Source organism: Apiospora phragmitis (assembly GCF_038363925.1).
Source record: "Apiospora phragmitis strain CBS 135458 chromosome Unknown utg000010l:1.0-9815664.0:1.0-9183399.0, whole genome shotgun sequence".
Lineage (NCBI taxonomy): Eukaryota > Fungi > Ascomycota > Sordariomycetes > Amphisphaeriales > Apiosporaceae > Apiospora > Apiospora phragmitis.
The window spans coordinates 8,724,542-8,744,658 of NW_027117409.1; the positions used below are offsets into that span (position 1 = coordinate 8,724,542).

The 20,117-nt window shown below is 52.8% G+C and overlaps 10 protein-coding genes across 10 annotated transcripts; 2 read left to right on the forward strand and 8 right to left on the reverse strand.

The window, feature by feature from the left end:
• Positions 1-116: 116 nt before the first annotated feature.
• PG994_012422 (uncharacterized protein) lies at positions 117-965 on the forward strand (the record flags this gene model as incomplete). Its single annotated transcript, XM_066863831.1, has 4 exons — positions 117-455; positions 510-611; positions 679-767; positions 812-965. 4 exons carry the CDS (start codon positions 117-119, stop codon positions 963-965), a joined length of 684 nt encoding a protein of 227 aa, XP_066712941.1.
• Positions 966-4,120: 3,155 nt separating this feature from the next.
• On the reverse strand, positions 4,121-4,684 carry PG994_012423 (uncharacterized protein; the record flags this gene model as incomplete). Its single annotated transcript, XM_066863832.1, has 1 exon — positions 4,121-4,684. The coding sequence occupies one exon, from the start codon at positions 4,682-4,684 to the stop codon at positions 4,121-4,123; it is 564 nt and encodes a 187-aa protein (XP_066712942.1).
• A 741-nt stretch (positions 4,685-5,425) lies between these two features.
• On the reverse strand, positions 5,426-6,377 carry PG994_012424 (uncharacterized protein; the record flags this gene model as incomplete). The annotated part of the gene is made up of 3 exons (XM_066863833.1): positions 5,426-5,963; positions 6,033-6,098; positions 6,175-6,377. The coding sequence occupies 3 exons, from the start codon at positions 6,375-6,377 to the stop codon at positions 5,426-5,428; spliced, it is 807 nt and encodes a 268-aa protein (XP_066712943.1).
• Positions 6,378-7,905: 1,528 nt separating this feature from the next.
• PG994_012425 (uncharacterized protein) lies at positions 7,906-8,910 on the forward strand (the record flags this gene model as incomplete). Its single annotated transcript, XM_066863834.1, has 1 exon — positions 7,906-8,910. The coding sequence occupies one exon, from the start codon at positions 7,906-7,908 to the stop codon at positions 8,908-8,910; it is 1,005 nt and encodes a 334-aa protein (XP_066712944.1).
• Positions 8,911-9,085: 175 nt separating this feature from the next.
• PG994_012426 (uncharacterized protein) lies at positions 9,086-9,419 on the reverse strand (the record flags this gene model as incomplete). Its single annotated transcript, XM_066863835.1, has 2 exons — positions 9,086-9,251; positions 9,310-9,419. 2 exons carry the CDS (start codon positions 9,417-9,419, stop codon positions 9,086-9,088), a joined length of 276 nt encoding a protein of 91 aa, XP_066712945.1.
• Positions 9,420-9,495: 76 nt separating this feature from the next.
• PG994_012427 (uncharacterized protein) lies at positions 9,496-11,124 on the reverse strand (the record flags this gene model as incomplete). Its single annotated transcript, XM_066863836.1, has 5 exons — positions 9,496-9,557; positions 9,609-10,030; positions 10,105-10,135; positions 10,531-10,841; positions 10,946-11,124. 5 exons carry the CDS (start codon positions 11,122-11,124, stop codon positions 9,496-9,498), a joined length of 1,005 nt encoding a protein of 334 aa, XP_066712946.1.
• Positions 11,125-12,523: 1,399 nt separating this feature from the next.
• Positions 12,524-13,910, reverse strand: PG994_012428 (UNC93-like protein; the record flags this gene model as incomplete). The annotated part of the gene is made up of 4 exons (XM_066863837.1): positions 12,524-12,886; positions 12,970-13,332; positions 13,389-13,681; positions 13,748-13,910. 4 exons carry the CDS (start codon positions 13,908-13,910, stop codon positions 12,524-12,526), a joined length of 1,182 nt encoding a protein of 393 aa, XP_066712947.1.
• A 368-nt stretch (positions 13,911-14,278) lies between these two features.
• On the reverse strand, positions 14,279-15,329 carry PG994_012429 (uncharacterized protein; the record flags this gene model as incomplete). The annotated part of the gene is made up of 3 exons (XM_066863838.1): positions 14,279-15,003; positions 15,087-15,198; positions 15,267-15,329. The coding sequence occupies 3 exons, from the start codon at positions 15,327-15,329 to the stop codon at positions 14,279-14,281; spliced, it is 900 nt and encodes a 299-aa protein (XP_066712948.1).
• Positions 15,330-15,965: 636 nt separating this feature from the next.
• PG994_012430 (serine hydroxymethyltransferase- cytosolic) lies at positions 15,966-17,549 on the reverse strand (the record flags this gene model as incomplete). The annotated part of the gene is made up of 3 exons (XM_066863839.1): positions 15,966-17,312; positions 17,385-17,435; positions 17,502-17,549. 3 exons carry the CDS (start codon positions 17,547-17,549, stop codon positions 15,966-15,968), a joined length of 1,446 nt encoding a protein of 481 aa, XP_066712949.1.
• Positions 17,550-18,270: 721 nt separating this feature from the next.
• On the reverse strand, positions 18,271-19,387 carry PG994_012431 (uncharacterized protein; the record flags this gene model as incomplete). The annotated part of the gene is given in 2 exon segments (XM_066863840.1): positions 18,271-18,582; positions 18,596-19,387. 2 exon segments carry the CDS (start codon positions 19,385-19,387, stop codon positions 18,271-18,273), a joined length of 1,104 nt encoding a protein of 367 aa, XP_066712950.1.
• Positions 19,388-20,117: the final 730 nt, after the last annotated feature.

Genomic DNA, 20,117 nt, shown 5'->3' on the forward strand with positions numbered 1-20,117 from the left:
TTGTATTTCAACCTTGTCTGTTTCTTAGCTGTTTTTAAATATCGCCCGTTGTCCGCCTCAGGCTTTTGAACTTCGCTCCCAATCTACTCAGTAAAATAAGTGACACTATTCACATCATGACATTTTCAACCCCTGCTTCAGTTGGCTTCCAGAACTCCGGCTTCCTAGATGCCCACCCGGAGCTGCAAGTTCTTCAGTCTGCCGACCCTCGTTATGGCTCCCGCGAGGGGTCCTACTGGGTGATCAATACCCGTCTTTCACCCGCCTGCATCGTCCTATCAGACTCTCCCCAGCAGCTCGCGGCACTCTTGAAAGAGCTGGCAGCCACCCAGTGCCAGTTCGCCGTTCGCAGCGGCGCCCATTCTCCCGTGCCGGGCACCAACGACATCGCCGACGGCGTGACCATCGATCTCAGCTCGTTGAACAAGATCACGTTCGACAACGGCTCCGAGACGGTGCGTTTCGGCGCCGGGTCGCGTTAGAAAGACGTGTACGGCGAGTTGACCAAGCACAAGCGGACCGTGTCGGGCGGACGAGGCGGCGATGTCGGCGTTTCGGGTCTGCTCCTCGGTGGTGGCAGCTCGTGGATGACGGTTAAGAATGGCTGGGCCGTGAGTAGCCAACCCCTATCCCAGCCTCCGTGAATACCTCTACTCACTACGTGTTGTGCCATATCAGTGCGATAATGTGATGTTCGCAGTCGCCCTTGCTTTCTCAGCGTCCAAACCCCTTCCGGCCCGCGAAAGTCAGGAATGCCTGGCTTTCCGGTCAGTGAAATACCCCTTAATGTGTTACTAGAACTTGCCTGTAGATGTGGATATGCCGGCACCCGTGAACACAATGATATGCTTGCTCTTGTTGATGTAGTTTACAAGAGTTTTGGCTTTCTGTTCCATAACTCCGGGCACTTCCTGGCGCTCCTCCGGGGCAGTCATGGGAGCGGAGTCGGCCATGGCGAAGGGTGAATGCGGTATTGTTGTAGTTGAGGTCTGTAAGTATATGACGGAATCTAGTGAGCAAAGGAACTCTTCGGTACTACTCAGCATGCACTACGAGCAACGGCAGGTCAACTGGACCTGGAATTGTTGTTTAATTGAAGGATTCGAAGTCCTGGTGCAGCTCGTATAAAGTATTCTTCACGTTTGCTGACACATCGTTCAGGTTTCGAACAACCGATTCGCTGAGGTTCCCCTACCGCATGGTTGCCTAAAGTAAACGATAGAAGATCGACGGTCCTTGAAGCAACCCCTGCCACAGACAACCGGGAACCCTGACAATGGGACATCACCATCAAATATATCCGATCGGGTGCGCGCTCAGCTGTAGACAAAGTCTGCAAGGCTTCGATGTCGAGGCACATTGCTTTATGGTATTGATGTTCGGTTTGGTCTGGTTGAAAGGAAGGCGCGATGTGTAGTCGGTTCGAATTGTCTTGACGGAGCTTGTAATTGTCTTGGTCTGTGCGCCACTCAAGGACTCTAGCCCCTTGCCCCCTTGCCCCCCTACAAATTAGCATTAGGAGCGTACGGAGTACTCATACCTGTGATTCCAGCTTGATATTGTCACGATGCAGAGTGCTTGCTTGACTATCTGCCAGAACACGTGCAATAAAGCATATCTTCGACGAGAACTACATCCAGTCCTACTAGCAACCTAGTAGGTGGTCAAAGAGGTATTGTAACTTCCTGGCTGTCAACCCCAATGGTGCTTAGCTATAAAATTTCCCCAGAGTTCTGCCTTGTACCCCTGTGCGACTTTGATCAATTGCATCTCAATGCGCAGAGGAATTGCAGAAACTGCCTTTCGATCTGCCCTGCTGCGCCTCCCAGGCGGGAGCAGCAGGGAGGCAGGCGCATGACTCAAAATCCAGGCTGACCAGTCTACAAGTCTCGCTTCCGCAGGAGGAGATATCCATCATATTTCGCCAGTCTTTCCGAGAAGCACGCCCCGGAGTTGAAATTCGCCCTCATGACCTCGAAAGGCCTAACCCATCCAGCGTCGACGTATCCCGCCAGGACAAGTTCACAACCTCCTTTCCCTTGGCTATTGGACACGATCTTCTTACGTTTACGGTACTTCGAACCATCTACAAAGTCTTACCAGATCAAGCAACATATCAATCATCTCTCATTCCACGGGATTTTCTTTCCCACTTTCACACCAAATGGGGGAAGGAGCTGCTGAAATTTGATCCTGATTTCCACGGCAGTATTCCACAACTGTTACACATCGAGTGGCGTGATTGGTACGCATACTCCATCTCCTTCAGCTTGGTACGCATACTCCATCTCCTTCAGCCCGGATAGCAAGCTGTTGTCTTTCGCGGACTACAGGCAAGCTTGCCAAACTACTTTGGCTATTTTTACGGTCCATTATACTCCTACACTTAGCTTGCAATTGATCCAATCTACAAATGCAATGCTGAGATTACCTCGAGTAAAGGAGATGCATTTCCATCCCTGGAAGCCGCTCCTTATCTTCCTGGCGGAGACCAAGGTGTGGCTATGGACGTATGAAAGAAGTGAGTCTGCAGTCTATTCTCACGTGGAAACAGTTCCACATCATTCACCTTGTGCTCATTTGTTCTTTTAGGAGAGCTGACAAGACCCGTACATCTCGGAACCAAGTTTGACGGATGCCGGGAACAACTCCAGACTTTGACTAATCTGTCGGTTTCCGTCTGTGGAGATTTCGTTTTAGCAAGAAACTCGACAGACACTGTTGTTGTGCCCCTGCCAGAAGGCGTTCCTTTGACAAAGAGACCGTGAAAGACCAGAGGGTAGCGAAAAGAAAGCGAAGCGCAGATTACTGAGGACCCAACCCGTCTCTAGGCAGTCTTGTGCGCCTGGGGTGTGATCAGGGTCTCCCGGAAAGAACTCCCCATCTATCCATGGCAGGAGCTACACCTACCACAATGACCGTTATGCATGAAGGGAATAGCATCAGTCTCGAACTATCATCACAAAGCCCTCTGGGTGAAACGAGGCGGCGTCAAATTGTTGTATTGCCCAAGAAATTCGAAACCAATGACAAGGCAATCAGCGTCAAATTTCTTGAATCGCCCAACGAACATTTGCGGATCATTGTGGACAACACCGCAACAGAGGGATACACCTTGGATAAGGACCGAAATTTCTCTCACCCTACCGTGATAGAGAAAGACGTGAGATTTGTGGGATCCATGGTCACTTCCACCACTCCAGGTTCGTTGAGGATGCACTGTCGTATGGTAAATATTTGTGTGCTGATACGGTTTAGCCTTATCCGGGCCGACACATAAGCGACTCCGCGGCCTTCCACTTGCATCGGATCCGACCCTGATTGAAGAATATTCTTTGCTATAAGTTTTGCGGAACTGCAGACGGATGCGTGAACTGAAACCCCTGGATTTCGTGGCTGTGAGCTAAAGAATGCGTTAAACTGCTGAGACGCCGGTATTGGGAGCCGGGCTACATCTGAAGTCGGTGTATAAGTAAAATCACTTGTATAGAGAGGCTGGCAGAGGTTAGTCATACAATATCCACATGCGAGACGACAAGATTGGTCTCACTTTGGTTGGCAAAGACAATGGAGGAGGGGGTGTATTCATGTTCCGTATCCAGATATAAGCACGGTACGCCTGCCAATTTCAACAGCCGCAAGCTTCCAGATATTCCGATAGTAATATACATATATGGACCATTAAAGGGACGACTCAAATTTTCAAGCAGCGAAGCAAACCCTCTTTAATGTGATGTGACCCCGTTTGTCTTTCCCATGGCGCATTCATGTTATAGTGAGTACTTGATTTAAGAATGCACCACGAATATAAAGCCAACGCATATCCCTATTCTCGCCGTTTCGTCATAGTGTACTGGTTAAGAGCTCGATAATTCCGGGTCGCGTGGAACATACATGGGACCTATCAGGCTCGATGAGGCTAGTAAACGCAAGCTTAGCCGTTTCTATTAACTTACTGAGCCTTTTATATAAGACCGATATAAATCACGCTTAGTTTTAAGGGGTGCGAGGAAAGCAATAAATTGATAATTAAGGGCTATGTTCTTACTAGTATCATTATCGGACTACTCAACATCCGTATCGCGTACTCTAGGTATTCTGCAATTCCTCCAGCACCCCGTTACGTATTGGATAATGCGTGTGAAAACATCGCAGCGGAGCTGATCGTCCCTTTCTCGTTTTTCATGGCTCGCTCTTCCAACCTCTTTCTGGCACGTGAGACCCAGTACTCCGGCCGACCTCCCAAGAAGGATGTTTCTTCGGGCACGTACTCAAATGCCAAGTCCTTGGTATTCCCCTTGATTTGACGCTCAAAAGTGTCTTGGGGGCTTCCAGAGCCTATTTGGGTTGCGAGCAGACCATTATTAGCCCTGTCTGTCTCGTAACCCTGTTTTCTCGGTGTCTGGCCTCTCTCTCTGTCTCTTACCTTGGCAATGACCTCGCGCGCCTCTTCTAGCACTTGGGCTTTTCCTTTTTGGCCACCTTGCCGAACACTCTTGATCTGGATCAACACACTCTGGTCCGACACGGCTTGGATGCCGGGCTGCTTGCTCAAATGCCTCTTCACCGTGCAGAGGATGCGGATAGCAGTATAGACCGACTTCGGGCGGGTCTGCGTAATGCCCTTGTACAGTTGGACCGCAGAGTTTGGGGTGAAGAATTTGGTCGGACCGTGGAATGTCATTGTTCTTCAAATCGGCATAAGACCAATGGTATATAATTTGTTCACTGCCACCCGCGACGTCTCTTGGAGCAGCAGAAGGAAGCAACGTAGGAAGCAGAGACAGCTGATTGGGGAGTACAATTTTGATAACAATCCAAAGACCATTTACTCGGTTGTTCGTTGTTTTGGAAGCCGAAATGGGGGAACACAACTGGCACCTTGCGGGTTAGCTTTATATTGTTTGTTGCGGGGTTTCATCCCTGGTTGCATCGGCGTTAATGCAGTAACGAAATCGTACGAGGAGGGGGGGAAGTTGGCAAACTGCCAAGGATATATCTTCCGATGAGGGGGTTTTCCGATATGGGAGACAAGGGGTTTCATCTGTCTCGAACCAATTGCTGCCTGAAAGCCACCTGCAGCCGCCGACTAAATAGGGATAAGATAATCGGCTATTGGGATTGTTGCCTATGGGGTGTGCATCAAGACAAAAGGAAACAAGGTGAAGCAGTGACGATAGAGAAGTTTCATAAGTCATAATTGTCAATTATTACGTTAAGCACGTTACACACTGCTAACAGTAAATAGGGGAATTGTGCAAACGAGTGACACCCTAGATACAGGACCGCCCTGCCAGGCGTCCAAGAAATAATAATCCGTCATCATTATCCACCACTGAAGGTCCTGTCATTACTATTCCACCCCCATTGTGCTCGATTACCGGAAGCTACCCAAGTAAGGGGGTATTGCCCTCTGAGAACTAGCTTAGTAGTTCTTGGGAGCCTGCTGGAGAGGCTGGGAGTTCTTGGACTTGTATCCATCTTCGGGGAGCTGGTTTTGCCCCGGCATCTTGGCAGTCTTGTAACCGCCCTTGGGGGCTTCGGCGTGCTCAGGCTTCTTGGGCTTGTACTCACCCTTGGGAGCCTGCTGCTGTTCCGGCTTCTTGGCCGGCTTGTGCTCGTCCTTGGCGGGCTCTTTTTGCTCCGTCTTCTTGGGCTTGTACGCATCCTTGGGAGCCTGCTGCTGTTCCGGCTTCTTGGTGGGCTTGTACTCGTTCTTGGCAGGCTCTTTCTGCTCCGTCTTCTTGGGCTTGTAATCATCCTTGGGGGCCTGGTGAGACTCGGGCTTCTTGATGGGCTTGTACTCGTTCTTGGGAGCCTGCTGCTTGGGCTTGGGGTTGTTGTAGTTGCGCGCCCGGTACTGGCTCTTGGGGGGCTGCTCGGGAGACTGAGGGCTCTTCGCCTGCCCGTCGACCTGGATGGAGTAGCCGCAGGTCTTCTCGATGAACGCGCTAATCTGGAGGCTGTGTTGAGAGATATCCAGTTAGCACCCCCAGGGTAGGTATCAAAAGGCTACGTTATGGAATTCTTACCGCTCCTTGGGCTGGTTGCACTTCTTCTCGATGCAAGGCACCACGGCATCGTGGAACTTTTGATCCCTGAGAGGGAGGTCCAGGCAGTTAGTAAAAACGCTTCCTGTTGAGATGGGTTTCCGGAAAGAGGATAGATACTCACTTGCAGAGGCACTCCCAAGGGTACTTCTTCCAGAGGTTGCGAATGTAGTGCTTCTGGTTCTTGCATTGGGAAGCCTCAACAGCCTTCTTGAAGCAGAGCTCGGCGCACAAAGGGGGGCCGTTGAGGTTGCGGTCCTCGATGGTGCTGGCGCCGACACCGGCAGCGGCGGCAAGGAGGGCGATGAAGGCAGCGTTGAAGTGCATTTTGAATGTAGTTGGTGATGGTTTTTTTCTCTCAGCAGACGAGCTGGTTTGTTTGGAAGAGAGTATGTTGGGCTGAGGAGCTGTTGATCTGTTGCAGTGTGTAGATGTGTGTGTGGTGATGATGAGGAAAAGAGTCGTTAGATGTTGGAGCGAGGCAGGTCTATTATTATAGAAGAACATTATCATGCGTATATCAGTTGTTGATCTCGCCATAGGCGTCATGAGCACGAGGCTACCCCTAGTCGCATGCCAAGTCACCGCAATGTTGTGGTGTTTACTCTTCACTCTCTGACCTTACGATTAACGGAACATGAGTAGAGTTTAATTTGGATAGGGCTATCATCGATATATTCCTTGGCAGCCCTGTTCGAGCAATCGTACTACGAGAAAGAGTCAAAACGGTAGACCACTAGCGCTGATAAGATTCGAAATTACCACCGAATATCATGCATCCTTTCCTCTACGATGCAAATTTCCCGGACTGTGTATTGCGCACACGCTAGCTTCCAACGGCTTCTGGCTAACGTATGAAAGGGGCGTTGATCGTGGTCCCTTCCGGGAGATCAAAGCTTCGACGGGACCTTTGCCATCCACCACTCTAGCCTTTGGGCCCAATTCACCCTGGGCCGAGACCATACGCACAGCCCATCTAGAAAAGCCTCCAAGTAGAACCCGATATTTAGGTATTGCCTATCGCTACATAGGCAACTACGGTGGACCATTGTTGCCAAGCCAAGCCGGGTAGCGCCCCAAACTATGCCGTAAAACGGGCCCAACTGTAATGCTAGTTAGTACGAATCTCAAGCCTTGGGGGTCACTGCAAAAACACGAGTAAAAGCAGACGGGTCGAGAGCTTTGCCCTTGAATATACCATTATGGTGTCATCAAACGTCCCGAGTCCAGTTGTACGGTAACGACAACACGTGATAGTATTATATGTTAAGAAAATCGACGTAGATATTCAGTGTCCGAGTCGGAACGCGGTTTGAGTTGATATGAAGAGGGACGACCCCTTTCCATGACAATTTGGGTATTACAATGACGTTCAGGCAGTCGTAGAATATACGTTGGCTTCCGGTACCTAAGAGGCTGAAGAAAAGCAAGGGAGTGCTCACGAAGCAGCTCCAGAGCATATGAGCACATCTAACTTGAATGGTGACTGAAAGTTAACGATGAGATAAAATACCCCCTTTTCCCAACCCCTGGGAATTAAACAAGCCGCAGGGGTTTGATATAGTTCGACTGCAGCCGATTAGTTAGGCTCAAGGTGGTGATGAAATGGTTCGTCCAATCAGCATCCTCCCGATAGGAGAATGGGGCAATGCACGTGATATTAGCCCGCACTTTTCCCCATATCCTTATTCTAACGACCCAAATCCTTTTTTTCCCGCAGCAAGTGATTTGTTAATCAGAATCAGGGGGTTTAGGTAAGTCGGAGTTACCCGCCTGCATCGGCCCGTAGAATATGATGACGAGCTAACAACAGTTTTGGTCTAGACAGCATCTCCTGTGTGCAGAACTCACAGCCATGGGCAGCAAAGATCCCGCCAATGGGGCCATGAAGCTCCTGCCAAAGGAGCTCCTAGAGATCCAGCTGGGCCAAATCGACTTGCTAATGGCCATGTATACGCTGGGGGAAGAACTAGTCGTGGCAGATACGGCGCGCACCTATGTCGAAGAGTTGAAAGACTGGTGCACAAGTGACGATGCAACAGCACCAGCACCAGGCAAACTCCTTCCGAGTATCGCCATGTTGCTCACCTTGGAAATCCACGCAGATGAAGGTTCTCCAACATCATCAACCTCGGAAAGGTCCCTGAAACTAGAGATATCGATACCGCTGGCCGTGGAAAACTCCCAGGATGTCGCAGGGATGGTGGAACCGCCACCCGTCAAGTTCCGGCTGCAGCAGCCAACATGGATGAGCAAAGCCGAAGCCGCCCAGCTCATGGCCCGCATTCCACAAGACGCAAATAACAACGACACGTTCGCGACGATAGAAAAGATCAAGGACGCCGCCTCCCTGCATCTACAACAGAACCAGCAGCACAACAGCACAGGCACGGAATCGGACACCAACGGCTACAATAACGACACCGGCACCCTCATCCGCGTCTGGTTCTACTTCCCCTCCATCAGCACGCGCGCCAAGCGCGACGACCTCGTCGCGCACGCGCCGCGCTACGGCCTCACGGGCTTCCTGCTCGCGGGCAAGCCGGGGATCCTGTGCGTCGAGGGCGCGTCGGCGCGCGCCGTCGATGACTACATGCGCTTCATCAAGACGGAGAGCTGGGGCGACATCCCCGCCCACCACAAGAAGGTCAGCGAGCGGTACCGCGAGACCCTGAGCGGCGGCTCCGGTCCCGACGGGGCGGGGCCCGCGGCGGTGCGCGCTTTTCCCGACATGCGCGAAATTACCGATACTCTCGGCGAGCGGCGCGGTGAGCGCGCTAATCGCAACGATATGAGGGCGTTGGAGGCGTGGTTGACAGAGAGGGGGCTGGGGGATGCGATGACCAAGGTTCTGATATGAGCTGGTTCCAAAACCCAAGGCTGCACATGGGCGTTTCCCGTCATCCCAGGGGGGAGAAAAGCCAAAGCGCCCAAACACTGTTTTAAGGACCATCGTATGGAACCATACACATTCGAGTCTACTTAGTATCTGGCCCGGCCCACCTAGCACTACGAATTACACATATAGACTCGCCTTAGATGGCGTATCGGAACCAAGGGACGTTATCCGCCAACTCTCTCTCCAGCATCTTTTGCTCTTCCGTCAACTCCTGGGTGCCAACTTGCTGCGCCACGGCGTCCCGTCTGGCGTTCTCCCGACGACACCAGATAGTCATGAAGAGGGTCAAGAAGAATGCCATGCTTGGTCAAGATGTTAGTTTTAGCCGATCCTCAGCAGCGGCAGATGGCGAATACATACCACACGAATCCGATCAAGATGCTGTGTCCTGCAATGTAGCGGGGGCGGTCGCGCGTCAGGTACACGTAGCTCGCAATGATGCCGCCACAGTTGCCGCCCATGACTTGCATGGCGTACCTCGTTTCAGACTGCCTCCGATATTGGCGCCGTTCCAAGCCAGGCCCAGGGGAATTTGCGGATAAATACCTAAACAGTACCCCCGAAACGGGTTAACTTAGCACCACCAAAGTTCTCAGACGATAAAATCTCTATATAGAGGGAGAAAGAGAGGAAAATTAGCAAGTGGCAAAAAGGCTTACCGATAGCAGCAAAGACCGTGCCTGTATACTGCACCGTGGCGTTCCCGCTCGCCGCGAGCAGCGCAAACCCCAAGATGGCGACGAGCTGGAACCCCAGCAGGAAGTCGCCGCGCTGGCGAACGCGGTCGGCGAGCCAGCTCGCGCCGATGGTGAAAACACAAGCACAAACGTAGGGCGGCACGCTCATGAGCTGCGCGTTGTTGGCCGAGTAGCCCATGCCCTTGACGATGGTGGGCAGGAAGAGCGAAAAAGAGTAAATGGGCGCGAACCCGGCCATGCAGATCAGCATGAAGACGTAGATCTTCCAGTCGGCCAGGGCTTGCCACACATATTTCACGTCAAAGTCGTCGGACAGGTGGCCCCGGTCGGCGGTGAGGCGGCGCTCGACTTCGTCGCGCTCTTTGTCGGTGAGGAAATTTGCTCTGTGTCGCCGTGTAAGATAAGGGTAGAAAACATCAACAGGCATGGTCCGGTGGTTAGTTAGGGGCGTACTTACGTTGCGGGATAATCATATATGGCCCAGTAGGCTGAGAAAGAGACCAGTATACTGAGAAGGCCTTCCAGAATAAAGATCCAAGACCATGCTGAGAGTCCACCCACATCGCTACAAATCACTATCAGAAAACGGATGGCCATTCATTTGGGTGAATGACACGGCTTTGATGCGATTACCTCATCTCGGCTATTCCTCTCGCCAAGATGCCACCGAAGGCACCAGCTAGCGTCGCGGCGGAGAAGAACAGGGCCATACGAAAACCGCACTCATGCCTGCAATACTATTGGGTGATCTAGAGCCGTGGTGAGCGATTCTGCGCCGAATCCAATACCCGGAGTGGGAATAAAGGGGGGGACCTGCAGAAGCAAGCTTACTGCAATATCTCGTTAGCACGACATATTGGATAGCCTGTGTGGTTTCACTCACCATAGTAGTTGACCCCAGGGAAAAATTCGCCCTCGAAGACGCCGAGGAACACCCGCGTCGCCATGAGCCCCGAGTAGCTCCTGACGAACCCCTGGGCGATCATGCAGGCCGACCAGGCGACCATGATGAAGGTCAGCCAGACCGACGGCCGCAGCCGCTTCATCATCATGTTGGACGGGATCTCGGCCGCGATGTAGAAGGGGAACAGGATGGCGAGGCAGTCGTTGTACTGCAGGCCCTGGAGGCGCAGGTCCTGTTCCAGGCTGTCGAGGCGCGCATTGCCGATGTTGGTGCGGTCGAGGAAGCATAGCCTTTTTTTTTTTTTTTGCGATTTTTTGCGATTAGATCAGCCGACAATGATACCCTGCGCGAGAAGGCATAGTAAGTTTTTACGTTGGTGGGAAGGGCGACTTACAAATAAATCAGGCTCATGAATGGGATGAGACGCCAGTCCAGCTTCCTCAAGAGCTTCTTGGTCGCCTTCTGGTCAAACATGGGCACTTCTGAGACTTGCACTGTTGCTTCCACTATCGAAGGAGAGTTGACATATTTGGTGGCTGACATGCCGCTGGTACCTGGTGCCTTCTCATCCATGGTGCCGTCGGTAGGCAATATGAGGAACAGGATTTGTGATGCGAATTCGGGTTTGGGTGCACCAAAAAGAAATATTGGATTCGCAGGAGACCCTGTCGACTTTAAAACCCGACAGCGACTTCTTTTTCAGAGTTGAAATCCATTCCCAGCCGATATGCAGAGAGCATGCACTGAGACACTGAAGCGCGTCCCACCCACAAGGCGGCATACTGTATGTAGATAGGTACCAGGTAAGCTATCACAATACATGCTCAAGAAACATGCTTGATAGCGTGCTAGGTTTCTCGCGACTTGTACGTCGTAGCGTCTTCAATTCGACGCCATAGGGCTGGGCATAAGCTTATCTACACCAACCCCATACCCCGGATATCATTCCTCTTCATGGCGATTGTAGGGCCAGACCTTTGTAGAATCTGCGGGGGCAGGGAAGGACATTGCGCAGTGTTAGCAGCATTAGTCTCTGCAGCCAAGGCCTAGACCTACCTGGCTGTTTGGAAAAAGGAAGCAACCATAGTCTACGGCGACCAGTCTGCACAAGTTTGAAGATGAGATTATGAATATTCAATGCATATCATATCGTTTCTAGCTCAGATTCGCGACCTCTGTTCAATGGGAAGTAGTAGAAAGCCCTAGGCTGCGTTTGCCCGGTTTCTCGGCCAATTGTGGCGCTCAAGACTAGCCCCAGAAAGCAGAGCCGTGCCGGTAGATGGCTTATCGAGGGAGAATCAACGCATGTCAACATGTACCTAACAAATATGTACATATGTACGATCAAATACCGGTTGGGCGGTTAGTGCTTTGAAACGGACTCCTCCTACCTTACTGGCATCTCAACAGTATTCGTTACAGCTTACGCCGTGCCCCTTTTTACCCACGCAATTATCTGCTCAGCAAAACGTCAACAACTTCTGCTATGGCTGGGATACAATCACGACATATTTGTTGCTCATTCACTGCTAGGTGGTTTCTTTCTGGGGATGGGGAAAAAGCATGTGCTGACTCGTGAAAAGGAAAGCCAACAAGACTTGGCCGCCTTGCAGGGCATCTTCAGCCGCAGCTAAGTGTGCATGGAGGGGTGGTTGGTTGAGACATCATGTAGATATACATGTCTTATCATTCCCTGGCTAGTGTGAGCCATTGGGCTGGAAAGTGCGTGAAACCGGCGTCACGATCTGCTCTATCATGCCGTGCATGGGCTCGGTCAGCAGACATGAACAAAACATGTGCATCTGTCCGAACCTTTCACTCAAGGGTCGAAGGTAATGCATGTTTATATAATCTTTCGACGTTTGGGTATTAGTATTATTTCAGTTGGTCCGACTTGATGGCCAACGGTTATTGGGAGCGGCTTCTGGCCTTAACCCCTATTTTTCTACTTACCTTAGCCAATCATTTGAAATCATTTGACGCCCATCTTTTCTTCATCAGTAATAACGTGGTGCGACTCCTTGACCACCCTACCTTGTTCTTCGTCGTTACCACCACCGGCCGATGGTAACGTCGTCGTTGCCCCCGCCGTCTTCCGATCCTGAACCTCCCAGACAGCGAAGAACGCCGGCACGAAACTCAGCGTCCAGACCACCACATTGACCACGGCCGTGTAGAAGGGCGAGAACCGGCTGCTGCTGATGCCGAACGACGCGCACTGGCCCCAGCTCTCGACGCCGCGCAGTAGGCCCGTGCCGCGGCTCAGCTCCGACGTGCCGTCGCCGACGGTGCCGACCAGGAAGCACAGGTAGTTCTGCACCACGTTCCCGGCCGCCTGCAGCAGAATATACACACCAAAACCGCGCCCGAACCCGGGATCGGTCCAGTCGAGCCCCCGGGGCGGGAGGGCGGGCGTACTCGTACTCGTGCTGCACGACCAGCACCCAGATCCACAGCAGCGTGAACGCGCCGCAGGACCCGACGAAGCCGGCCCGGATGCGCGTCCGCACGCTGAGGCACGGCGAGTCGAGGAATAGGTTGAACAGGGCGCCGGAGATGGTGCCCGTGACGGCCGACAGGAACGAGGCGAGCGCGCGCGCGCACCGAGAAGGACAGCGTCAGGTACCTCGACGCGTAGCCCCAGTAATACCAACAAGAAAAAAAGACGGTCAGAAGCAACCCGATCTGCTTCGTCGTGGCCGTGCGCCAGAGCCGGCGCAGCTGCTCGCGCGCCGTGGTGCGGGCCTCGACCGCGATGCGCGACCCGTCGGGCCGGCGCGTCTTCTCGGCGGCGGCAGGAGGAAGGCCAGGGGCAGCGAGCAGGCCTGAAGGATGACGAAGAAGAGCAGCGTCACCCACGAGACCTTGCCGCTCGTCGCCGTGCGGGCGTTCAGGCCCAGGTTGATGGCGCCGCCCAGGAGCTGCCCGCTGTTCTTGAAGCCCAGCCACAGGGCCAGGTAGCGGCCGCGCTTAGCGTGCTCGGGGTAGGACAGCACGATGGCGCCCTCGGCGGCCCAGTAGAGGCCCGCGCTGACGCCGCAGACGGCGGCGCCGAGCATGACGAACCACTCGGTGCCGAAGCGGTTGTTCTGGTACAGGGCAGCGCTGTAGATGGACCAGCCCAGGGTACCTGCAATCAGGGTGTTTCTGACCCCGATCTAGTTCACGAAAACGGGCGACAGGATGCAGAAGAGACCCATGAATCCAAAGACTAGCGAGTTGCCGTCGTTGACCAAGTACGGCAGCAGCGCACCGCGAGCGCCAAATGAGTTGTTGGCGTTCCAGAGGCCCGGTCCGAGCAGGGCGATGACGCCGCAGATGATCATCTGGGCCAAGACGCTTCGGTAAAACGTCGCCATGGTGGACGTTCGGCTGATGGCAATTGCGATAAGGGATTTTTGGCCATCATCCTACCTTGAATAACCCGACGAACATGATATATAGATGTCGATATAGATCAGAGTTTTCCCAAAGAATCTCGGATCATGCCATGGTGCAGGGCAACGGTGACCATTCACATGGATCATGAGAACTGAGAAAGGTTAGCTGCCATGGTGAGCCTCCACATCTACAATCCATAAACCGAATTGCGTGATTTCTTGGCACGATAACCCTATCAAGCCAGTCATACTCATTTGGAATCATTACTTAAGTTGTCAAATGTAGAGCACATTGAAGTATGGTAAGTCCAGTTGTTCGGTGGACCTCGTAGAGCAGATTCCACACGTCAAGGCACGCCCCTCCCCGTCCTCGTAGCCTTAGCCAACTCGCTCTGCGCCACATCATCAGCGTAGCGCTGATAAATGGGCACGTAATTCGCCCTCTCGCTCTCGGTCCGCTTGACGCTGTCCCGGCCCTCCACCGCGGCCTGCCACTTCCGGAACCTCGCCCAAGCCGCCTTGTCGTCATCGCTGGTGGTATTGTCGTCCGAGGGGTCGGGCACCGCCGCGACGCCCTTGAAGTGTGCAAAGACCCAGTGCCGCAGCACCCACGGCGCGAGCGCCAGATCGACCATGCCGAACTGGTCCTCCCCGGCGGCGAAGTACGGGCCCTCGGGGTCCATGGCGCGCGCGAACTCGAGGAGGAAGCCGCGGTACTCGTCCCGGAGTTCTTCGAGCCGCTTCTTGCCGGCTTCCTGGCTACCAGACGTAGATGGCTGGGATTGCAGTAGTCGGTGCCATGCTGGGATGATGCGCGACGTCACAAAGTCCATCCAGATGCGGGCGCGGGCGCGCTGGAAGAGGGGATCTCCACCGCTTTCATTACTACTGCCGGTTTTAGCAGCAGTAGGAGGAGGGAGCAGCTGGGGCGCGTGGTCTGGGTACGCCTCCTCGAGGTATTGCAGCAGGACCGTGGACTCGTAGAGGGCCTTGCCGGGCGCGACCTCGAGGGTGGGGACGAGGCCGCGCGGGTTGGCCTTCATGAGCTGCTCGCCCTTGTGGTAGGGGTTGACTGTGGTGAGTTTTGTTTTCTATCAGCACACTTGAAAGTCGTCGTTTTCCTTTTTTACCCCAAGGGGAGCCGAACGCACGCACCTTCGATGTACTGGTACGGTATGCCCTTCTCCTCCAGCGCGAGCCAGACGCGCTGGACGAAGGGACAGAACCAACCGGCAAAAAGCTTTTGAGGTTGCTCTGCAGCATGTTTCTGAAGATTAATTCTAATGTCAGCGGCGGGCTTGTGGGCTCAACATAGAATTGTGAATACCGACGTACATCAACTGTCTCTTTCGCAAGCCCTGTAGCGACAGGATGTAGATCGGCGTCTGGCAAAGGCATGGTGTAATAAGACGACGGGCTATGTACCGGTCAGTATTGGAGATTATTTGTTCAAGTGACGAAGCGCTTCAAGGATTGAAACATTTTATACGTTTTCATGATGGGAGATCAATATATAGAAGACGTAGTACCATGATGATTAATACCATTTCCAATATGGAATGATGCAAGAAACCCCAAACTACCCCAAGTCATGACGTGATTTTTCTGCGGGACAACATTCAACCACACATTAGCAATGGCAATAGCGAAGCAGACAAAGTTGGAGATGTTTCTCTGATCAATTGGGATTCGCGATTCGCACTGAATCCGGGTTTTCTTTTTTTCATTATACAAATTTGCATGCACATCGTTCCCAAATCGCAAAACACCCACGTGGTGTATGGTATACCAGACTGCGTTGAAGCAGTGAAATCAGACCCATATGGCTTTCCCAGACTCCCGCTGGTACCGCGCAAATATTAACGCCCAGATATGCAGCTAATTGACCCCCTCTTTTTTACCGCCAGTTCTAGTGTTAAACCAGTTCATGAACCTCCCGAGCTTGATTAAGTTGATTGCTCAGTCGTACCCTTTCCGTCGAAAGGTTGAATTTTCAGCACCGCTGACTCCGCTCTCCGAAGCATACTCATACGTTTAGAAGCCAGCCTCCGCTCTCCAGCCCTCAACCGGGAGGGGAAAGGTGGAGCACCACTGAGAGATCTCCTTCTTCAGGTCGTTGATCTTGGCGACCTCGCCGCTGGCAACCTTGGCCCTGAAATCCTTCAGCTTGTTGGCCTCCTTGGGAAGCTCACCCTGAATCTCCTTGCAGAGCTTGATGCTCTGGTCAATGTACTCGGCCACACGCTCGAAGTCCTTGGTGCCGAAACCACGCGAGGTCATGGCGGGGGTACCAATACGGATACCGCAAGGGGTAAGAGCGGACTTGTCGCCGGGAATACTGTTCTTGTTGCAGGCAATGTTGATCTGCTCAAGGATGGCCTCCACGCGGGCACCATCCAGGGCCTGGGCACGGAGGTCGAGCAGGACCATGTGAGAGTCGGTGCCGTCGGAAACCAGCTTGTAGCCAAGCTCCTTGAACTTATTTTCGAGAGTCTTGGCGTTGTCGACGACCTGCTGCTGGTAGGCCTTGAACTCGGGGGACTGAGCCTGCTTCAAGGCAACAGAGAGAGCAGTGATGGTGTGGTTGTGGGGTCCACCCTGGTGACCGGGGAAAACGGAGAAGTTGATGGGATTCTCGAGGTCGTACATGACCTCCTTGCCGGTCTTGGCGTCAACACTGCGGACACCCTTGCGGAAGAAGATCATGGCACCACGGGGCCCACGGAGAGACTTGTGTGTGGTAGTAGTGACGACATCGGCATGGGGGAAGGGAGACTGGATGACACCAGCAGCGATCAGACCCGAGATGTGGGCCATGTCGACGACCAAGTAAGCACCGGCCGAGTCGGCAATCTTGCGCATGCGGGCATAGTCGATCTCGCGGCAGTAGGCTGAGGTACCAGCGACCAGGATCTTGGGTCGGTACAGCTGGGCGTTGGCCTCGAGAAGGTCGTAGTCAATGATACCAGTGTCGATGTTGACACGGTAGGGCATGGTCTCGAAGTAGGTAGAGACGGCCGAGATCTTCTTGGCGGGGGTCTGGTAACCGTGGCTAAGATGGCCACCGTGGGGCAGGTCCAGACCCATCAGTCGGCCGTGGACGGGCATCAAAGCCTGGTAAACCTGCAGGTTGGCCGGGCTGCCACTGAGGCACTGGACGTTGACACCCCACTTGTCGGACTCGAGGCCGAAAGCCTTGAGGGCACGCTGTTGGCAGAGGGTCTCAATGGCATCAATGTGCTGGTTTCCACCGTAGTACCGGGCTCCGGGCTGGCCCTCGGAGTACTTGTTAGACATGGGCGAACCGAGCGCATCGAAGACAGCGCGCGAGGTAATGTTCTCCGAGGCAATGAGGACGATGGACTCCTTCTGGCGCTGGATCTTTTTTTATAGGGCACTGCGCGTTAGTTTCAAGTCCCAAAGAAGCAACCAACGAGTCTTTGTTAAACATACCATGATCTCAGCGACCTCAGGGTCAGTCTCCAGAAGAGACTTCTCGAGCATCTGGTAACAGTCTGTCAGCATTCCATTGTACTATCGACGCGGGGCAGTAGTCGGCGCAAGACATACATCCTTGTGGGCACCCGAGAGGGCGTAGGTAGAATCGTTGGCAGCCATCTTGTGAGTATGTCTTCTTTTCGTGGAGGGACTGAAAAGGCTGTCGTATCTTGCAGGATGATTGAAGGGAAGGAAGAAAAAGACAGCAGTGAAGAATCCAGAAAGGAAAGAGAGGGACGGAGGCGGAAAAAAAAAAGCTCAAAGGTTTCTTGAGGGTGGGAGGATGGACTTTTCTTGGTGGGGTGAGTTGACAGGACAGGAACCAATCGCGGGGTACATGGGGTCGACGCTAGCGAGTCTAAAGAGTAAAGGAGGGGGTCTTGGGGGGTTCTGGGCTAAGCGCAAATCAATTGCAGGCGGCGAGATCGGCCCTGGGAAGCAGACAGCAGCAGCCCTATATTTTTCAAAAGTTGGTTGACCTCTTTCTTTTTGCCACTTGAATCTCCTGAATTCAATCAATTGATCTCTGCTAGGAACCCTGATATATGTTCATTGTCTAAATATCTTATCAAGCATTTAACCTACTTGACAGTGGCGGAAGTCTCGGGCCCAGTGGATGTATGTCATCATGGGTTTGCGCCAATGAGAACTACGCCGAGATGCAGTGTCCGGCCACACCACGACGTGCATGGTCCCCGGACTCGAAGACCCCTGCCGATTCGGTCAATTCACTTCGAGTATCAAATCGCCAGATGTTATCTATGACAGGTTTTTGAGGACACCGCATTCATATTCACTACCAGTCACTGCCAGCTATCCCGTCGATACCTAGGTCTAGTTGTCACGCCGGTCGGACATGTCTAAGCTTTATCCCACTTGTTATACAGGTCCGGTGGAAGCATCGGTCTACCATCCATCTTCTGGATACCAGTTCATTTGTCTTTTCGGAGCAACAACGGATCACACAACTTCCGCACAAGCCTTTGACCACCTCAGTAAGCTTCGTCATCAACGCCGCCAGCTTCTTTAAGCTTGGCTGCTGGGCTCGCTCCCATGCCATTACCTTATCCGTCACGTCCTCGACGTGTGCCTCTCCGAATGGGCCATAGCGGTAGTAGGCACGCACAAGCTTGGGCGTCTGGAAGATCCAGAGCTGGGGGGGCCACATCGTCGACACCGATGGGCTTGTGCGCGACGCGTGTCTTGATTTCCAGTGTTGAGTCCAGTGGGACAATTTGACCTTGCTTTCTAACCGATAGATTCGAGCCTGAGCCTAGGGATAGTTCATCGATGTTGCTGGTAATGCTTGTGATGGAATCCTCCGATTTGCTATCTACTTGAGGCACTGATTCTTGCGCGTCTACATAGGCGTCAGCCTCGTAGCGGACGACGTAGCTGAGACCTCGGAAGCTGTAGGTGATGACCCGGTGGTGTCCAGTACTGTTGGGGATTTCGCATGTAGTGTAGGCCTTCTCGAACTCGTGGTCGTACCCTACGAATTTCTCAGGTCCGATGATCTCGTGAGTCTGAGCCTCAACCCGGGAAATAATGACGGTGTTCTCGACCGCCAATTCGGCATGAATAGTGAAGGCTTCCAGGCCGAAGCGGGTCGATTTAGGGTCGACAAACGAGAGAAGCTTGCGGAGATTGTTCCGGTCCGTGACGACGTCGATGTTTCGCACGTCGAACGAGGGACCTGCTTGGTACAACGCGCGGAAGAGAGGTTCCATAGGACTGTCGGGATGGCAGGCCGCGTTCTGTGCAATGTAGTGGAAGCCTAAATCCTTGGGGCAGACGACTTCGCGTCTTGGGGGCTGCCATTTGGGCGGTACGCCTGGGACAACGATAGTTGGCTCGGGGGATTCGATCCAGCTGTAAGAAGACAGATGTTGGACATTGCTGATAGTTGCCAGCGAGGGATGACCTTCAAGGTCTTTGCGGGAGATGGTTGACTTCATTGTCAGTAGACAGATGGTGAAAAGTGATGTGAGGTTGAAGGGAATATCTACGGACAAATCTAGACGAGATTTCCAATAAATATTACTTGATTGGCAGCAACGAAGGTGCCGCGACTGCCTCAATAAGACGGTGGTAGGCCTCAGACAGAAGCCAGACGCTTAAAACAAAGCAACAATATGAGAGAACAAACATCTCACGTAACACCTGTAAATAAAATCGAAGAACAATTATATGCGTCTCTTTTTACTTAAGTCATGCTTCACATGGGTATGTATAATTGCTAGCCCGGTATCGTACATAAAATATGAGAGATAAACTAAATATGGCAGGAGGACAAGCAAACGAAACACCAAGGGTGAAAGGCACCAATCTCAAACGCGTTCACCAGACTCCCAGCATCTTCAGTAATAAGATGAAATAAAAGAGATGGAAAGAAATGGGGGACAGAAGGGTAATTAATGGAAATCAGGAAGGGGAAGGAGAATTGATATAAAATGAAAACAAAAAAAGCTAAGGTTCAGCCCTGTCAGGATCGAACCGTACGAAAATCATACCCCAGAAACACAAGCCTCGAGCATTTTTTCTAACCGCTGCCTTTTACACTGGGAATAGGTAAACGCCGCAGCAACCACTGAACCATTGGGCCCCAGTGGCGGTTGGAAGAGGAGCGCTCTGTTTGGGTATATGAACCACTCTCTCAATGCTAATGTTGCCTGGTGGTCATCCCAT